The sequence below is a fragment of the Carassius gibelio genome, chromosome B22, assembly GCF_023724105.1.
Source record: "Carassius gibelio isolate Cgi1373 ecotype wild population from Czech Republic chromosome B22, carGib1.2-hapl.c, whole genome shotgun sequence".
In the NCBI taxonomy this organism is placed as follows: domain Eukaryota; kingdom Metazoa; phylum Chordata; class Actinopteri; order Cypriniformes; family Cyprinidae; genus Carassius; species Carassius gibelio.
Genome location: NC_068417.1, coordinates 15,458,671 through 15,479,740, shown reverse-complemented (window position 1 = coordinate 15,479,740; position 21,070 = coordinate 15,458,671). Strand labels below are relative to the sequence as shown.

Genomic DNA, 21,070 nt, shown 5'->3' with positions numbered 1-21,070 from the left:
CAAAAGACTCAGAAACAGGGGGTGTGGGATCAGTACCCAAGATAAAAGTGGGAAAGAAAAATAGAATATCAGATTGTCTGTCAGTATATACAGGAGAAGTGTTTGCTATAACTATGGCAATGAGGTGGATTAGTGAAGTTAAAATATCCAAGGCAATAGTATGTTCAGATTCTAGTGCAGTTCTAATAAGTTTAAATGAGCAGAAGTCAGAAACAAGACAAGAGATGATAATAGAAATTATGCAAGAACTATATTCATTAGAGCAAAATGGTATAATTTTACATTTTTTGTGGGTTCCAGCTCACATTGGGTTGAGTGGAAACGAAGAAGCAGATAAGCTTGCAAAAAAAGCGGTAGAACATGAGAATGTTGACATTCAGATACCATTCAGTGGGTCTGAAATTATATCAATTATTAAAAAGAACATTTGGAAATAATGGCAGAAGCATTGGGACACAGATTCAAAGGGCAGACATGTGTATCAAATACAGCCAATAGTGGAGAAAGGAAGAGAATCAGGTAGGAGCAGAGCGGAGGACATCATCACAAGGTTACGACTGGGGCATACAAGATGCATCTAATAAAGAAACACCCAACAGGGCTATGTGAGGTATGTGGTGTTAGGGAAACAGTTGAACATGCTATAATGTACTGTAGGGAATATATAGTTGAAAGAAATAAATTGAAGAATGAAATAGAGAAAACGGGAGAGCAGTTTTCAATTAAATATTTATTAAATTCAGGTAGAAATATTAAGATATTACTGTTACAGTGCTTTACAAGCACCAATATGAATAAGCGAGTATAAGGTTTTTTTTCCCCTTTCTTTTTTCTCTCGTTAAGAGGACTGAGGGTGGACGGATGAGCTAGAGACACAGCGTCGGATGAAGCTCGATGACGAATCTTAACGAATATACCGGGTTTTAGTAATTTATAGAGATGATAGGTTAATCGAGTTAGAGTGTCAATGGGCCATTAGAGGGATAGGTGGCGGTAATGCGCTAAAAGTTTGCGATCCGCCGTAAAACAAGAAGAAGAAGCCTGTCTATGTCAGACTTCGTACTTCCGCTCAATTTCAGTTCTCTTTTATACTCAGTCTGAGATAGCAAACCATCTCAAAAACGGCCGGACAATTAACGAACAGAGGACGGGCGGAGAGCGTCTAAGCGTAAGCGCCGAATTTAAGATCGAATGTGTATGTAATTCCTTGATAAAGTTCTTATGATATTGAGCAATAAAAAAAAAAAATAAGATTGTAGTTTAGGTTAGGGAAATCGAAAACGGCAGGGGATATGGAGACACTGGATGCTATTCGCTCTGTTGTGGAGAATTTTCCCTGTATTTGCCAACTGAAGCCCGAACAAGAAGAGTGTTTGTTTCACTTTGAATGGAGATGATGTTGAAGACCTCCCGGCAGGTTTTGGGAAAAGTTGAATTTATCATCTGTTACCGATCGTCAGCGAGAAACTGGGGAGGCAAAAGTCCAGCCGGGCGATTATTGTGATTGTGAACTGCTCCCTCCGGTATTTTGCTCGATTGTTTTGTTTTCGCACTATTCGTGTGTTTACAGCGGAAGTTTGAGGCGGCTGAGCCGGATGTGAGGCGCATAACACACGTCATTTCCGAACGAATGTGATTGGCTTAACCAATTTCAAACTTCAGAGAAGCGGCAGACAAGCAGCTAGCAGTAATCTATGATATATACAAAAGAAGAAAAAAACAAAAAAAAAAAACAAGGGATAATTAATCGGAATTTGCTGTCATATCATTTTTGTGAAAAAATGCTTCGGTTTATTTTGATCTCAGTGTCGTCTTTACTCGCTAATGGTAAGACTTTTTATGTTACGATCTGGAGAAATCAACCATTGAAACTAATACTGATCGATACGAAATTATTTGAGCTAGAGAAGCTTTTATCCAACCATCTCATACCTGCTCGATAATTATATTGCTTTATAAATGTTTTAATCTTTTACATCAGATCTGATCACTGTAACGTTACAGTAAGTATTCCCGCACTCTACCCTATATCTGATGAGTGAATGTGTAAATCAATTATGTTATTCTTCTGTTTGTTTGTATGTTACATTATGAATCCAGATGCTTTGCTTTACTTTCTTCATTTCTTTCTCGTATTCGTAGATCCGTCTCTGTTCCGTCGACATAATAAATGCGCAAAAATTAAAGAGCTCTGGAATATTTAGTCGTGCCTCTGTGAAGTTCTGAAGGAATTGCCCCTGGCAACCGATAGCGTGTCCTAACCATAGACAGTAAAAGAAATGGACACAGCGACCCCATTGGAACTCAATTGAGACAAATGAAGCCCAGTTTTAGCGTTTTTTAGCACTTCCGTTTCTGACGCGCAGACTCAAACGAAGCTTGACGACGTCAGCAACCTGTCTGCCAGATGTAAATCTTCTATTTTTTTTATTTTTTATTTTATTTTTTTTTTATTAAATGCTTGTTGAAGATAACAGCAAAACATACACAAAAATATATATAAAAAAAAAACACAAAAACATTAACAACAATCATTGTCATTACATTACAACCATACACCAGAGACCCTCAGTCCAGAATAAGTTTCTTCAGTCTTTCAGTCCAGATTAAGTGCTAAATCCTTAAACACAGCCACTGTTCTCATAGCTTTTAAGTTTTTAGATAACTCAATAGACTCAAAATACATCTTCATTTCATGTTTAAATCTCAAAAAAAGAGGATTGCATTTAGAAAATTTACATTTGTGAATGTAAAATTTAGCTAACAGAAAAATAAGATTTATAAAATAAATATCACTTTTCTTTTCACCTTCATGAAAACCAAAAACGACATTTCTATATGTTAATTCAAAGTTAGGGTTCACATAACATTTGATAAAATCACAAATGTCACACCAAAATGTCATTGTGAAAGAGCAGTTCCAAAATAAATGTAAAGTAGTTTCAGGCTTCTCTGAACAAAAAGAACATAGGGTATCAATGTCATTCTTAAGTCTTTTGAGAAAGCACTTAACTGGGTAAAACCTATGAATTAATTTAAAGCTAATTTCTCTCGTTTTGTTAGTTATCAGGTATTTGTGAGGTAATGTCCAAACTTTTTTCCATGGAATATCACTTACAAAACTATTCCAATAAGAAATTACATAAGGCACAGAGACAGACTCCTCCTGAAACAAGATTCGAATTTTCTTATTGTTTTTGGATTTAGATGAAGAAAAGCACTGTTTACCTACAAATGTCTTACATAGATCCACTGAGCGACAAAGAAATGGAAAAGAAAATCCTTTATAAAGCATGATAACTCCTTGTGGCATTGCATCAGCCACGATGGCAAACTCTTTTGGAGTAACAGGAATTCCATGCTTTACCAAGAACTCAGAATAATTACAAATTGAACCATTCTGATTGAAAAGTTGAGATACAAAAATAATTCCATTACTAACCCAATTATCAAAGAAAAGAGATTTATGTTTATACAGTAGGTCCTTATTATTCCAAATTATATAAGAGTGAGGAGTAAAATTGTGTTTAAAGATGAGGGACCAAGCTAACAACATTTGCCTATGAAAAAGGGATAATTTAACAGGGATTTTCATTATGCTATAATTACAGGTTAATAAGAATTTTAAACCCCCTAATTTGGAAAAAATAGCATTAGGGATCAAATTCCAGATAGATGCAGGCTTATTGATGAAGTTTTTTATCGAGTTTATTTTAAAGGTGTGGTTTAAAGTAGTAAAGTCAAGAAAGTTTAACCCCCCCTTCTCAATAGTGTTCATGAGTACAGATTTTCTGACAAAATGAGTTTTAAACTTCCAAACAAAGTTGAGGAGCATGGTATCAATTTTTTTAAGAACGGCGGTGTCAACACTCAAAGAAAGAGCGGTGTATGTTAACCGTGACAAGCCCTCAGCTTTGGCTAGTAAAATTCTTTCCTTTAACGACAGATCTCGCTGGAGCCATATATAAAGTTTTTTCTGTGTACTCTCAATTAGGGGATTAAAATTTACAGAGCATCTATCTAATTCATTTTTTGTTATAATAACACCTAAATATGATACCTGATCTTTAATTTGAATATTACAAATGTGTGACAGATTACACTCTTTGATGGACATGAGTTCACATTTTGAACGGTTCAAGACTAAGCCTGAAGCTTTGGAGAATTGCTGGATATATTCTAGAGCTAACGGAACTTGAGTAGCATTATCCAAAAAAAGAGTGGTATCATCAGCCAACTGACTGATGAGTATCTGTTTGTCAGCAATAGATATACCACGAAGACCACTATTAGAAACATAAGATGCAAATATCTGGGAAACTAGTAAAAACAGATAAGGGGATATTGGACACCCTTGTCTAATACCACGTGACAAATAAAATCTAGGAGAAGTTTCGTATTTTAATTTGATTGTACTATTACAATTATAATAAATGTAAATCTTCTAAGTGGCTGTGCGTGCAAACTGCCATCGTTAATCTTGCAGAGACGGCGAGCTTGAGCGGGGAGTTCTTTGTCGTGAGTGAGCATGAGTAAGTATTCTGATAATTATTTAATTATTTTGTATAGTATTTTAAAATGTAACGGCAGTACGCCATATTAAGTTAATTGCCTGCGAGCTTCTCCTCCTGTCTGTACAGTAATGCGACAGAGAGCCGAGTGGTTATGACGCAATCGTTAGCCTATTTTTTACAAAAACTGTTTATACGGGGCCATAATGTAACATAGAAGGTAATGGAGCCCTTTATACATTGTCGTGTATCTTTAGAAATAAATAATGGACAAACAGAGTCTTTAAACGCCTCAGATGTAAAGTTATTCGCTGTCAAAGTGACACCAAAATGAATGGGAGTCAATGGGAATGCTAACGCAAGTGAAGTTCTGCTAAAAGATGGCAGCCCCCACCCGACTTCAACTTCCGGTCGAGTTCCTTGCCCCTTGGTCCTAACATCAGGGCCGACCGGCTCAGACCCCTCCCAAATCAACACAAATCGGCACGTGACTCCTCACTCTCAATACACTCTTTAAAATAAAGGTGCTTACTCTCGGCGTGACATTATGCATCTGGCTGAATCAAGGAAATGTGCCTCTTTTAACCTGTGACCTGTGTTTACCTGTTATGAAAATTAACCATGTTTTTTTTTTATATATAGTAAAATGTGTTACATTTTACAGTTTATGACAGGGGTGTCAAACTCATTTAAGGTTGAGGGCCGGATCGGAGAAAATGTCCCCTTGTACGGGCCAAATTACCTTTTTGTTAAACTCTAGTTTGCCTACAATTACATTAATATTAACCATACAAACTACAATATAATTTACAAAAATGTATGTATGTGTGTGTGTGTGTGTATATAATATATATACACATATAGGAAATTTATGTTTTTGAAGATGATGATGATCTGTCTTTATGAGTGAACTCATTCAAAACGACTGGTTCATTTAGAAATGAAGTTAGTGATTGTCTTTATGAATGGGCCACTGAATCATAGATTCAAATGCTTTGTTCAAAAACAAAGATTAATTCAGTAACCAAATACGCAGTGCAGCACGGAGACAAACAATTGGTCTTACTTTGGCCTTGTAAAAAACTTTTCCTTGCCGAAACAGAGATGGGGGCCGACACTTCGCGTCTTTTGCGCGCGCAAGTTCGTTATTTCCAATGTAGGCGTGCGGCATGCGCGCTCATAATGGAAGCGACGCGCACGCGGTGCGACGCGCCCGTTTTTTCCAGGCGCGTTCGCACCGCATCGAGTTAAAACATCTCAACTTTTCAGAATGCGCAAGCGCACCGCGGGTCATGTGAGAAGAACTAACCATTCAGCTTCATCCTTTCCCGTAACAACGTTGAAAGCTCAGCCAAGATGAAGAAACAGCTGTTCATAGCTGTATATGAATTGCCATTTTGAAATAAATTTAGTAGCAGAGCTACTGAGAGCGATTTTTTTTGTGCTGCAAATCCATTTATCCTTTGCTGAAATTTACGCGTCTTCATGGAGAGAACACGTCATGGTTGCTTAGCAAAGACAGACGCCTCAGGGGCGCTTCTGCCCGAGCGCTTTGGAAAGAAGGAGAAAACGGCACGCCTAGCGTTTTCCACGCGTTTTTAGGCGCGGTATGTGAACGGCCCCATAGACATCATTGTGACTAATGTAACACACTTAATATAGCATCTTTTTAGTTGAGCTATTGTATAAAAGCGATCGCGCTGACATATCTTGAATTATATTGTAAAATGATAGCCTTCATCCGACACTGAAAAACTCTCTTGTTTTTTTTTTGTTTTTTTTTTTCTTTCCAAATTACAAAACGTTAGTTCGCAAATAATTAAAACACGAGTTAGGATATTAGTACATGATAAATATCGCACACTCCTTACTCTCTTACTTTTTCCATAAGAAGTTGTCCAGTGAGTCAGAGTGTAATTTAATATTGGCCACGAGTTTGATTTAACTTACATGTTGGCATTGAGCTAATAATACCTTTTTTAAAATTTCTCCTTAAATAGCTTGTCCGTCGTTCCAGGCCAATTTTTTTTTTCTTTTGGACATGTTTAAAAACAACACAAAAAATTGCCACACAAGCATCAGTTACAACGCAGCTATTAGCATATCCTCATGCTGCTCGAGATTCTGCTTTAAAATGTGCATGTTAAGTGTCCAGACTCCCGAGGCGCGATATTTACGTAAATAAATTAGTAATTTCTTCCTCTTTAAATTCAAAATAAAATGTTGTAGCGAACACACTTTATTTAATTTTCAAACATATGTTTATTCTAATATTTTATATTATTGTTGAAATCCTCCTGCGGGCCGGATTGGACACCTCTGTGGGCCGTGTTTGCCCCGCGAGCCGTATGTTTGACACCCCTGGTTTATGGTGTTAAAGGGTTAGTTCACCAAAAAAGGAAAATTATGTCATTAATAACTCACCCTCATGTCCTTCCAAACCAGTGAGACCCCCGTTTATCTTCGGAACACAGTTTAAGATATTTTAGATTTAGTCCGAGAGCTCTCAGTCCCTCCATTGAAGCTGTGTGTACGGTCTACTGTCCATGTCCAGAAAGGTAAGAAAAACATCATCAAAGTAGTCCATGTGACATCAGAGGGTCCGTTGGAATTTTTTGAAGCATCGAAAATACATTTTGGTCCAAAAATAGCAAAAACGATGACTTCATTCAGCATTGTCTTCTCTTCCGTGTCTGTTGTGAGCGAGTTCAAAACACAACAGTTCAATGCGCATTAATCCACAAATGACTTAAGCTGTTAACTTTTTTAATGTGGCTGACACTCCCTCTGAGTTAAAACAAACCAATATCCCGGAGTAATTCATTTACTCAAACAGTACACTGACTGAACTGCTGTGAAGAGAGAACTGAAGATCAACACCGAGCCAGATAACGAACAACAGACTGACTCGCTCGCTTTAATGTACATTTCGGTGTCTCAGACAATAGTAAATTTGTGCCTATGGTTTTATTACAAACACTATCGTTAAAGGGGGGGTGAAATGCTATTTCATGCATACTGAGTTTTTTACACTGTTAAAGAGTTGGATTCCCATGCTAAACATGGACAAAGTTTCAAAAATTAAGTTGTACGTTTGAAGGAGTATTTCTGTTCCAAAAAAACCTCTTCCGGTTTGTCACAAGTTTCGGAAAGTTTTTTTCGAGTATGGCTCTGTGTGACGTTAGATGGAGCGGAATTTCCTTATATGGATCCTCCTGTATAGCAGAGCACTGAGAGGCTGAGCACAGCCTGATCAGAGCGAGAGCATCGCGAAAAGTCACAAAAGAAGTGTGTTTTTGGTTGCCAGGGCAAGACAACCCTGCACAGATTACCAAAAGAGAAACAGCATTAAGGGACCAGTGGATGGAGTTTATTTTTACAGAGCATCAACGGAGTTGTGCAAGTGTTTTTGTTTGTTCCCTCCATTTCGGATTGCACGTCGTTTATTTCTTAAGGATAATGCAGTCCCAACGGAAAAGGGTCACGATTGTGTGTTGGAACCGCATGCGGTGAGTAAAACTGCTTCAAATATCTCTGTGTTGTTAACTCAGCTATCGGCGCGTAAGCACATCAACTAAACAACATGCGATGTTGTCATCAAACTGCACTTTCCACATGTACAGCTTAAAAAAAAAAAAAAAAGACTACATAAAGTGGAACTTAGTCATTTTCCAAAACCGCTGAGCAAATATATACAGTTTCAGTACATACCACATAGCATACCGCCTTTGCTGATGCTGCTCTTGTTAAATTTCAGCCTCTGGATCTGTGTCACAGCTCCACATGCTCTCAACACATGCTCTCAACACAAAAACCTACTGCCGCTCGTGATTCTTTAGCTCCGCCCACACGTCACGCCTCTAGGCGCTCGTGTTTTTCCGGGAAAAATCGGTACAGACTATCTTTCTCTTATAAATATAATAAAAATAAAGACTTTTTGGAGTTATGAAGGATGCAGTACTACTCTATAGGTACTCAAGATTAACAGGATATTGAGTGAAAACGAGCATTTCACCCCCCACTATTTACTATAGTAAAAACATGATACATTTTCTTTAGAAACTAGCTGATGTCTCATTTGATTAATGTAAAAACTTAAAATTATTTTATCGTGGAAATGATTTGGAAACAGGTGATTTCTTATTTGATTGTAATGGTGAGTTAAATTGAAACTTTATATTCTAATTGAAACGCTGATTATATATATTAGCTACTTGGTAAATGTGTTAACTTGTGCTTTGTGTTCACAAGCTGTTATTTTAATTAACCTATAACAATATATAAAATATAAACCTTATTCTGTAGCCGAAAATTTGTATTTATTATTATTATTATTGTTATTATTAGGGGTGGCACTGTTCGCTGAAAAAACCCGAACCGTTCGGTTCACCACACAAGGTTCGGCATGCGCTGGGCACTGCGGTTCAACTTAAGCATCTGTAATATGGTTTGCTATAAAGCAAGTAAAACAAACTGGGTTCAACTAATATATGTTTCTGTTGATGGATGTGCATTCTGGATTCCCAGACATTACAACAATAGCGATAAGAGAAGAAGAAAAAAAAAAAACACCTGGACAAACGATTCACTCAATGCCTTATGCTGGAATATGAGAGCAGTCATTTATTCCGTCATCATCCGGGTGCTGATAGCGCGTGCGCACAGATGAGACCTGAACAGCACACGTTAATATGTATTTAAATTAAACTTATTTAAGCTTTGCCAGTTTAAACATTTAAGAGCCAGAGGACGTTAGCTCGCGCCCGGAGTGAGAACAACTGTGCATGCGCTCACCCGAATGCTCGCTAATATAAGCTCTTCTGAAGTATTGTGTTTAAATGAACAAATTCACACATAAATTTGGTCAAAATGCCCGTTTTGGTAAGTATCCTACAGCAGACATAGCCGGCTGAACATAGGCCACTGTATCAGTGCATTCTCTTAAAGTGACAGTCTTTATATTAATCGAACGGCAACAACAAAGAAATCACTCACTGCTCTTGATTAAAAAGCTTTTGTCACTTTAATAAAGTATCATCTTTCATTTATATAGTCCAATATGCAATGCTGTTTTACATTTGATTACTTTATTCAATTTCTGTATCTAAAAACGTATGCTAGACCTGCTTAAAAAAACCCCGGAAAATCACTGTTTGTTGTTTGTATCTTTACTCTGTTATATTTATTTGTACTGTTGCTTGTAGTGGATAGAATATTCTTCTTTTTTTTTATTAGAAAGTATAGTTTTTCCATAAACATGGCTTATACCGAACTGAACCAAAAACCGTGAAACAAACCGAACCGTGAAAAAGTTGAACCAATGTATATATATATTACACACACCATTGTGTAGATAAAAACATTTAATTATATAAAAAAAGTTTTTTTTTTTTATTTTAAAAATGAATCCAGTCATATTTCTCTACCTGCATTCTTGATGTGTAGGAGAAGGAGGGGAGTGGGTATTATTTGTTGCATTATTTCAGGCATGATTTATAATTAGTTTTGTTTTGTTTTTCTCCAGATGTTATTACGGCCAGAGTGACAGTGACAGAGGGAGATTCAGTTACTATATACACTAATGTTACAACAACACAGCAAGATGAGATTTTATGGTATTTTAATGACATCCGCATAGCTGTGATCACCGGAGATCTCAGCAGGATCTGTACAGATGTTCAGTGTAATGAAGGTACTGAGAGATTCAGAGACAGACTGAAACTAGAGAATCAAACCGGATCCCTGACGATCACAGACATCAACACTACAGACACTGGACTTTATCAACTGAAGATCTTCAGCAGCAGTAGTATCAGTGAGAAGACCTTCAGTGTTACTGTTCTTGGTGAGACATTTAATAAATAATTTGCAACTTTGAAACACAATGCATTCACTAATGTTGTGTTTCATGCTGAAAGTCAAGATGGAGCGTCTGCCAGAAAACATCTTTCAAGCAGCTGTCGGTTTGTGTTTCAGATTCTCCTGATAAAGTGAAGACAATATCAGTGAAGGAGGGAGAATCTGTCACTTTTAATCCTGGTGTAATGACAACCCCAATTGATGTGATGAGGTGGTATTTTAATGACTCTCTCATCGCTGAAATCAGTGGAGATCAGAGTAAGATCTGTGAAGATGATGAGTGTAAAGAGAGATTCAGAGACAGACTGAAGCTGGATCATCAGACTGGATCTCTGACCATCATGAACACCAGAACCACAGATGCAGGAGAATATACACTAAAGATCATCAGCCACATCCTTCAGAACAGCGTCAGTGTCACCAGTTTGAAAACATTCATTTTTACTGTAATTGGTGAGTAAAATATAGTCTTTCAATGCCTTTCCAATTAAGGAATTTAAAAATACATTTTGAAATGTTTAAATAATCCCAGTAAATATTTTTTTATTGTGGACAAAAGTGAGCTTTGAGTCATTATTAAAATATAATTCAGATCTATCAGCTTTGCATAGGCATCAAAATGACAAACTATTGTTACAACAAGCTTGCACTGGTCACAAGTCTAATGTTAAAAACATGTAAAATGAATAACATTAGTATAAAATTGAGTAAATTAGGTAAAATCCGTGGTCATGGCCTAATGGTTAAAGAGTCAAACTCGTAACTTGAAGGTTGCAGGTTTGAGTCTCAGTACTGGCAGGAGTTGTAGGTGGGGAAGAGTGAATGTACAGTGCACTCTTCCTCCTTCAATGGGGTGTCTTTGAGCATGGCAGTGAACCCCCAACTCACTGCTGGGTCTGTGCACTTAGATGGGATAAATGCAGAGCACAAATTTGGAGTACGGGTTACCATACTTGCGCAATGACACTTCACTCTCACCTTAATCAGGTTTCCTGAGAGCACTACTTTTAGTTGCTGTTCTTAAAAATAAATAAATAAAAATATTTTATTCACTAGATGGTGCCATTTACCATTTAAGTCAATATCATACAACTGATGACCAGAGTAGAAAGGTGTAAATAAGTTAAACTGATAATAAAAGTTAAGCGTCTAGTGTGCGATACTTAGAAAGCTGTTCTAGTACTGATGGTTCTAGTACTGCAAGTTGCTGTGTGAACAGGAAATTTTGAGACTTACCTGTAAGTAAATGCGATTGTGAATTAAAAAAACTGAGTACATAGCCATAAGGCGATTTTCACAAGTCGGCACGGCACGGCTCAGCATGGATTGCATTTCCAATGCAGTTTAATATAGCTTTAGGGTGGGCAGGATTTTTTATATGTCGTTATTGTTGCACCGCCTCATCAAGCTCTCGCTGAATCTGATCCTCTGCTATCAACGAGAGGAACGTCTGTACTTTCTCACCAGACTTATTTGGCTGTTAAATAAGGGGCACTTGTTCAAAACAGTTGCATTCAATTTGCAAGTTCAGTGACACAGATAATAAGGATGGACTAAACAGCCGCGGATCAGTAGCAGACTGCAAACATGTCCTGTGTGAAAGCACAATGAGTCCGTGCTGCGGACTGCATACGCACTGCAGGCAGATTTTGTGTGAAACGGGCGTTACAGCCAATAAGAGGAGCCTGGTCTGTTGTTTGGAGGATTTTTGGTTTCCAAAAATCCGACGTTGACCAAACATCATTTTATGCAAGTGCTGTCGGCTAAAATTGTCGCCAAAGGCGGCAACACGAGAAATTTGCTCCTTAGCCTCAAGCATTGGACACCTGTTTATGCATAAAAAAAATAATTTAAAAAAATGGAAAACCAGTATAATTTAAAAAAAAAAAAAAAATGTGATATACATTTTTGGGCAAACCACCCACCCAGCACTAATTAAAGACCTATGAAAAATTTTACTGCCTGTGCATTAATGTGCCCCTGGACTTGTCTGAATAAACAGAGAATTAAGTGAATAGCCCAATTACAACTATGTTGTGCTTGGTGTTGGGAGGCTAAAACTGCGTTTCCACCACAGGAACTTTACCCAGGAACTAGGGACTTTGGGCTGGTACTCAGTGTGTTTCCACCGCAGGAACCAGGAACTAAAAAAAGTGCCCTTCAGAAAGTCCCTGCTGGTGAGGTGGTACTTTCTCAAAATTCTGGAATTTTCGGGGGTGCGACTTGTGCGCTAAATATGCTGGTTGGTTGAGTGCACGCAGCATTGTGATTTCAACCACCATTTATTCGGATCATTTTCAAAATATTACTGTTATTGTGTCATGAAATGTAATTGTAGTAAAAGTATCGTAGTTGTTTAAAACTCAAATCTGTGGTTTATATATAAAGACAGCGCCTATTTAAAAATGTGTTTCACCGATTTCGGAGACGGTGAGCTACACGCGATCAGGGGGAGCTCAGAGCTCATGTATCCTCTGAGAGCAGCCTCACCTCGTCTAGTCCTTCTGATGTGTGCCGCTGGCTCTGATGTCTCTTTAATGGTAAAACATCAAATATAATTTGTTTTGGGTAAATGTAAAAGGTAATCTTTGGTCTGTATTCAATTGATCTATATGTTAAAATAAAAAATTAAAAGAAGCTATTGATATTATATTTTGTTTCATTGTAATGGCTGTATATATACATATTTCCCTGAACTAAGTACATTTCTGCTGCTGTTATTATTTTTAAATGAATCTCATATCATAATTAGTTTTATTGTAAATGTACAGTGAGGAAAATTGCAGTAGCCAAGGCATGCTGACTAGGTCTGTCACTTTTGTGAAAAAATCATTTTCGATTTTTAAGACATAAGTGTTCATTGAATCGATTGTAAAATCGATTTTCAATGTCTAAAAAAAAAAGACGTTTCCTTTTAAACGTCAAATAATGGAGGAACGTAAAGAGAACGCTGGAAATGCACAAGTCAGCAATATTTCTTATTCATTGGCATGAAGCTTCGTGCAGAATAACAAACGGCAACAGGAGTGCAACATTCTCGAAAAAATATATATGCAGAGGGGACGGCTGCCATAACAAAAGAAAAACATCACTGCAGGCTGCAACCCTGTTGGTTTTAACTGGTTGTTCTAGCTGGTTTCCCAACCCTGACCAGCTAAGGAAGTTGTCAAACCCCCGCCAAACCAGCCTTCTGAACAGCTTGACCAGCAAAGACCGGGCTGGATGACCAACTAAAATCTGTCAACCTGCTTAGGCTGGTTTAAGGCTGTTTTTTGTTTTTCAGCAGGGAAATGCAATAACATTTCATGTGTCCTTTAACCAACCTCCACTGACTATACACTGACTTCATTTAACCAAGTATGATAATACAAAACTCATGGTTTTGGTTAGTGTTTCACAGCTATGTTGATGATACCCAGATTTACCTAGCCTTATCTCCAAATGACTACAGCCCCATTGACTCCCTCTGCCAATGCATTGATGAAATTAATGGTTGGATGTGCCAGAACTTTCTGCAGTTAAACAAGGAAAAAAGTGTTCAAGGTGAATGCATACCTCGATTCTAGGGGTCAAACAACTAAAAATCAAGTCAGGAATCTTGGTGTGACTCTGGAGACAGACCTTAGTTTCAGTAGTCATGTCAAAGCAGTAACTAAATCAGCATACTATCATTTAAAAAAACATTTCAAGAATTAGATGTTTTGTTTCCAGTCAAGACTTGGAGAAACTTGTTCATGCCTTTATCACCAGCAGGGTGGACTATTGTAATGGGTTCCTCACTGGCCTTCCCAAAAAGACCATTAGACAGCTGCAGCTCATCCAGAATGCTGCTGCCAGGATTCTGACTAGAACCAGAAAATCTGAGCATATCACACCAGTCCTCAGGTCCTTACACTGGCTTCCAGTTACATTTAGGATTGATTTTAAAGTACTTTTACTCGTATATAAGTCACTTAATGAACTAGGACCGAAATATATTTCAGATATGCTCACTGAATATAAACCTAACAGAGCACTCAGATCACTAGGATCGAGTCAGTTAGAAATACTAAGGGTTCACACAAAAGAAGGGGAGTCCGCCTTTAGTTACTATGCTGCCTGCAGTTGGAATCAGCTTCCAGAAGAGATCAGATGTGCTAAAACACTAGTCACATTTAAATCTAGAGTTAAAACTCATCTGTTTAGCTGTGCATTTATTGAATGATCACTGCGAGATGTTCGAACTAATTGAACTGTATTTTTAAATTTATTTTATTTTATGTAAAATCATTTTCACATTGTTTTTTATTTTTGGTTTGCCTGTTCTGCTCCCCAGAACGCTTCCCTCCTCTATCGGTTTTGGTCACTTAATGGAGGGTGAGCGGTTTATATAACTTAAAGCAACATTGATGCAACTACCGATTATCATTCTTGATGTCTGTCCTTATCTGTTTCAGATTCAGGTCTGTCTTCAGCTGCTGTAGCAGGAATATGTGTTGGTGTTGTTCTGTTGTTCGTGACTGTAGCTGTTGGTGTGATTTACTATCGCAAGTGTCTTCAAGCAGGACAGAATAGTGAGTATTACACACAAATGATTTAACAAGATGGAAAATGTGTGAAAGGAATCTTTATAAGATGTAAAAATATTATTTATTTTTATTGTTATTATTATTTTTATTGTTTAATTGAGTTTTATCTATTGTTCAAACAGATATCACAACACAACCCAGTTATCAGTGATCTGCGCGGGGCAACTGATCTTGCACTGATGGCTACTAAGCGCTCTGCTCAAGCTATCGGCGGTTCCATGGGGTTCATGGTTGTCCTTATAGGCACCTGTGGCTTACCCTAGCTGATCTGAAGAACACCGATCGCAAGATGCTCTTAAATGCTCCATTTACTCTCTCCGGCCTCTTTGGTGATGGCGTGGAGTTAGTCACGGAGCGTTTCTCTGAGACACAGAAGCGCGCCAAGGTGATGAGCCTTGGAAGAGAGAGAACGCGCTGGAGGCCCCGTCCCCAAGCACCATGTTCAAAGGCATCAGGTCCATCGTGGTCCTGTGCGCTACGATTGCCATGTGGGTTTAAATGCTGTTTGTGTGAGATATGCAATAAAAACATGTTCCGAAGTCACTCAATACACTGTTTAGAGCACAGGTTGTTTCCCTCTCCGCCTTATCTGCTGAGCCGTCAGCCTCGCGTGATGCTGATGCTCAAAGCATTGTTTGCCCTGTTAGGGCTGTGCGGATGTGTGTGGATCGCTCTGCTGCCTTTCGTCAGTCGGACCAGCTGTTCATGTGCTTTGGTGGATGTAATAAGGGACATGCTGTTTCAAAACAGAGGCTGTGTCACTGTGGACGCTATTGCGTTGGCTTACGAATGCCAGGGGAAAGATTGTCCCCTCAACATCAGAGCTCATTCTGTGAGGGCAATTTCTTCCTCATGGGCCTGGTCTAGAGGTATGTCTATCTAGTATTTATGTCTTGCTGCTGGCTGGTCTTCCCAGAACACATTCGCCAGGTTTAACAAGCTGGATGTACCCTATGTAGCGTCACATGTACATTTGGTGAGTTAAGTTTCTTTCATGTAACGACACGTGACATCAGCACGTGAAGTGTAATGTACGAGTTGACAATGCTAGGCACGTTATACTTTCACTGAAGCAAGCAAACGATCTCGGCGTCAGCGTGGAAAATGAGGAACTAACTGATCTCTGCTTCATTAGTTTGCACATATGTTTTCGTCGCGAATGTTGATCTTCCTTCAAAACAGCCGGTAAAAGAGTAGCGTGATAACGCGCGTCATCACTTCGACACGGAATTAGATCTGGCTTTTGTTCACACAGCGCTCGTCCCGGGTCGAACCCCGCAATGTTACTAGGTCCCCGATCCGGGTTTAATTCGGTAATCAATTCCGGGACGTGGTTGCTTTCACACAGAAGCAATGTTCCGGAAATATTGCGGGTCCGACGTGCAGTGTCAAAGGCGCTTAAGTGTTATGGTTTATAAGGTTTATGCAGTTGTCACCACTAACGATGTCGACTCTGTTTAACTTGTGTGCTTGAGTGCTCATTATGGTGTGTCTGCCCTATTTAGTGCAGCCTTCACGTTTATTGCATGTAGATATGCAAATTTTGTTAGGGTCGGAGCAGATGTTTCATTGGTCTAGTTCCTCCTATCAGATGCGAGTACTCTTAGCAATGCGGTTATTGACTAGAACGGTTTTGCTTATGTGTGGGTGTGATTGATCCTCGTTCAGGGCTTATCTCCACTGCTCTCACGGCGGGATTTTATACAGTTCCCATATACGTCTTAGCTGATGTAATGTTGAGATACTGCTTAGAGAAGGGAACGTCTCCGTTTACTATCATAACCTCGGATCCCTGAGAGGTGGGAACGAGACATTACGTTAGCCTCCGTGGTCGCTTTTTGAAAAGGGAAAATGAAAGTGACATACAGCCAAGTATGGGGACCCATACTCAGAATTCGTGCTCTGCTTTAAAACCACCCAAAGTGCACACACACACACCATTATTACACCCGGAGCAGTGAACATCATTTATGCTGCGGTGCCCCGGGGAGCAGTAGGGGGTTCGGTGCCTTGCTCAAGGGCACCTCAGTCGTGGTATTGAGGGTGGCAAGAGCACTGTACATGCACTCCCCCCACCCACAATTCTTGATTTTGATCAGCTGTGCTGAAAAAATAATGTCTGTGCATCAAGAAAAAGCATAATTTGTAACTGAATCATCTTCATTTACCTTCTGTGAATCTGTGTTTTATTACAGGCAGGTCATTTACAAGACTTTTCCCTTCAGTCTGACCCTGAGATGTCACCTGGTGGGAAAGAGACTGAGGATGCCAGTGAGACCTCACTTTAACATCTTTGGTACCAGTACCACGGCCAGCCCTACCTATAGACAAAGCAGGGTTCCTCAAATCTGGCTTGCAAGATCCACTTTCTTGCAGAGTTTAGCCCTAGGCCTAATCAAACACACCTGAGCATGGTGATCAATTTCTTCAGGGTCATTAGAAAATCACAGGTAGGTAAGTTTTATTAGGGTTGGAGATAAATTTTGCAGGAAAGTGGATCTCGCAAACCAGATTTGAGGATCCCTGCCCTAGTCCACCAGTCAAGACAGGCAGCAAAAGACTAGCATCGTTGCTCATTGGATATAGTTGTGACACTCACACAAAGACGCACGTTTTTATTGATTTTCATTTAATGTTTCCATTTCAAAGTGGGTCCCGTCTTCAGAACGTTCGCCGTAATGAACACATCCTTCAGGTGCTATGAATCAAAGGGTTAAATGGACATGCAAAAAGTACAGTTCCAAGTTATTTCCTGTGAGTTGTTGTCATCTATTTTGGAGTGATTACAATGTATTCTAAATATAATCTTGTTCTGTTCAACCAGCGTCATTTCTGGACAAAAAGAGCATGGACGCTGTTAACACCCCCAGATGTGACACTGAATTTGCTTCTACTTTGGAGCTAGTTTACTTGCACATGCAAAGAAGTTTGTATTCAAAGAAAAAATTTTTTTTTTTAATGTTTCAAAAGAGATGTGTGTATATGTTCTAAATCTTGATGAAGTTTACATTACTGCTGTAACATAACACTTATGAGACACTATAGACACTATAGAGATCACGATTGTCCTACGATTCTGAACTAAATAATGTGTTACAAAATGTTATTGCTGCAGTCTATTTAAAAGTGTAATTAATCTGAATGAATTATTATACATTTTAATATACTACCAGTCCAAAAGTCTTTGAACGGTAAGATTTATTTATTTATTTTTTTACAATTCTGTTCTGCTCACAGAGCCTACATTTATTTTATCCAAAATACAGTAAAAGTAGTAATGTTTTGATACATTTGTACAATAAAAAAAACAACTGCTTTCTACTGGAATATATTTTAAAATGTAATTTAATTCTGTAGTCAAAGTTGTATTTTCAGAATGATTTCTGAAGGATCATGTGACACAGAGGACTGGAGTAATGATGCTGAAAATACATTCAAGTAGAAAGCAGTTATTTTAAATTGTAAAAATATTTCAAAATTTTACTGAGCAGAAGAGACTTCTTTAAAAACATTACACATCTTATGATTCAAAAAACTTTTGACTGGTAGTGTGTATATATAATGTATTTAAAACCCCAATTTTTATATTAGAATGATGAAAAAGTTTTTTGAATCACTGATTCAACGACTCACTCATTCAAACCGAGGTGTTTCTCAATGTCATGGAAGGATCCTCGGAAGCCAGTATTTCGAGGATGCAACGTCATCGACATCCTTCGAAGGACTGTTCCAATGTCGAGGATCCTTGGAATTTCAACCAAGGACTGAGTCCTTCGTTCGAAAAATATGCAATACACAGGAAAGGATGCATATGTGTATCCTTCACACTCTCAAATCACCCACAATCTTATGCGCGCAGCTTTGCTATCTTGTTCAAAAATGTAAAAATGTTTAACGTTAGCGGAGTCGGAGCGTTAACAGTTTTTATTTATGTTACCAAATATTTGTTACAACTGTAGTAAATATAAGTAAAGTTTAACGTTTAAATGCCAGTACAAATTAATATCATATTCATACTGTAAATTATACAAATACAAATGGTTAACTGAACCGGACATGTCATTTTACAACTTGGTTGCGTCATCAGCATTTCTTTTATGAATAACTAGTTAAGTTGTCCAAAGTAATTTAACGATACCATTTACAGCGTTATTCAAACGGACCTTTTCACTGATGTAATGATGCAATTACGTGCACCTGCTAGCCTGTTCCATTTACGTGTTCTCCGAATGCTAAAGAGGAGTCTCACCTAGCCTCTGAAGGAAGTGACTTGGAAGGATCAGTCCTGCCAAAGAAGTATCCTTGACATTGAGAAACGCCTTACTACTATACACTTTTTTTCATTACTGGATGAATCAGCGTTTTTGAACGATTCTCTTGAATGAAGAAATAATTCATTGACAAATACATTAAGACACTTGTCCCCACCTAGTGGTGAAACCACTATCGACACGAACGTTATTTGAAGCACAGTACTTTCAAAAGGGGATTTGCTCTATGTTGATCGCTGCCGGATAGATATCAATGTTTATATCTGAACTATAAACTTTATTTCAGTATTTCTGTGATAATATGAATGACTGTAAGACAGAAATATTATTGTGTAGTCGAAAAGACCTTTTGTGAAGATGTTTTTTTTTTTTAACCAAACATGGTAACTGCTCGCTGTGTCAGCGGCAGTGCGAACACGGATCTGAATGACCCGGTAAGACTTTGTCAAAGGTTTAACAAACTCAGGGAATCGTTGTCATTTAGAAATGAGATCGAGAGGGTGTCTAAATCGAGATCGCGATCTTTTAACGATTAATCGTGCAGCTCTACAACTATGTTTTTTAATATTACTTTTTAAAATGAACCGTGATCGAACCAGCACCACGTTTTAAATATTTTTGAAATTAGTTTGGTTTGCTTAAATGTTTTTTTTATATACTGATAGAAATGTATTTTTTTACTACATTTCTCATAAAACAAGTATCAATGTTTGATCAATATTTGTATAGTTCTTTTTAATACTTCGTGGATTGTGACTACCAACTGAATAAAAACCTTCTGTGATTATCTTTTTTTTAAGTGGTGATTAATTTATTTCACTGGCAATTTAATTCATTGCATTTACATGCGAGGTGGGGTGGCAGATGAAGACCTATGGGGCATCCGAGGTAAATATTAAACCTAATTCTTCACATCATCTGTCCATTACAACTTGATTTGTATTTCAAAAATATAATAGAAGTTACCACCACCTCAGGCCTCTACCACAATTTTAAATAATTATTATTTGTATTTATTTTTTTGTTTTATTACATAAGATCATCTACTTACATTTATGGCTTCCCATGTACCATGAAGCTGGTTTAGCTGGCTAGGCAAGTTTCAGTTTGTGCCAACTCTGGGTTTTAGGCACCATGAAAGTGGTTTGGATTTTAGAGGTGTTCATCACCATAGTATTCTACTACAATTCAAGGCTAACCTGCTCCAGGACAGGTAATTTAGATATCAGCTTTGAGCAAAATGTCACTGTCACTGTCACAAAGTCGTTTCAAATGAAAGATCACTACAAAGAAAAACTTTTTTTTTAAAAATAAAATCGTTTGGCTTATATAAGTAATATTTTATTTTAAATTAATAGAAATATACAAAGATAAAACGCAATATAATATTTAGAATCCATTAAACTGTCATATACATATACTGTCATATACATTCACTTGCACTAATATGGCTAGATGTTTCCTTTAAGTTGTCCTTTTTTGTTTTAATATTGGAAATGATCATCCAGGGTTATTGACTAAAAAAGTTGTGAATTTATGCACGAGTTGGATGCAACTTTAACTGACGCAATTGTATGTTGCATTTTTGGAATTTTGAAATTAGGATTTTCTGAGTTGGATTGAATGCAAGCGTGTAAACAGTACTGCACACCACATAACTACGTGAAAAATTCTTAAAACTGGGCTTTTTGTTGAAGGTGGGAGTAACTTCTGCGCGATCTGCGTCACAATCGTGTTGCATTGTGGTATGTGGAGATGCCTGAAGGGCACGAATCAGTCGAATCGCTCACTTTCTTTTACTTGTTGATAAACTTCCCTCTCCTGATGAAATTTGTGAAACGCACATGGCGGCGGGGATTCA

General features: G+C 38.0%; 1 protein-coding gene across 6 annotated transcripts; it reads left to right on the top strand.

Moving 5' to 3' along the window:
• The first annotated feature begins 1,091 nt into the window (after positions 1–1,091).
• Positions 1,092–19,996, top strand: LOC127987203 (uncharacterized). Of its 6 annotated transcripts, none has more exons than XM_052589463.1 (7): positions 1,092–1,195; positions 10,036–10,356; positions 10,488–10,823; positions 14,807–14,923; positions 15,061–15,086; positions 17,134–17,209; positions 17,588–19,996. In XM_052589463.1, the coding sequence occupies exons 1-7, from the start codon at positions 1,192–1,194 to the stop codon at positions 17,653–17,655; spliced, it is 948 nt and encodes a 315-aa protein (XP_052445423.1). In that variant the 5' UTR covers positions 1,092–1,191; the 3' UTR covers positions 17,656–19,996. The 6 variants fall into 6 exon arrangements, 5 of the variants coding, with proteins under 5 accessions (XP_052445423.1, XP_052445426.1, XP_052445422.1 ...); XM_052589462.1 differs by lacking the exon at positions 1,092–1,195 and adding an exon at positions 1,238–1,827; XR_008161100.1 differs by lacking the exons at positions 1,092–1,195; positions 17,134–17,209; positions 17,588–19,996 and adding exons at positions 1,236–1,827; positions 14,686–14,726 and having other exon boundaries at positions 15,061–15,076.
• The last annotated feature ends 1,074 nt before the right edge of the window (positions 19,997–21,070 follow it).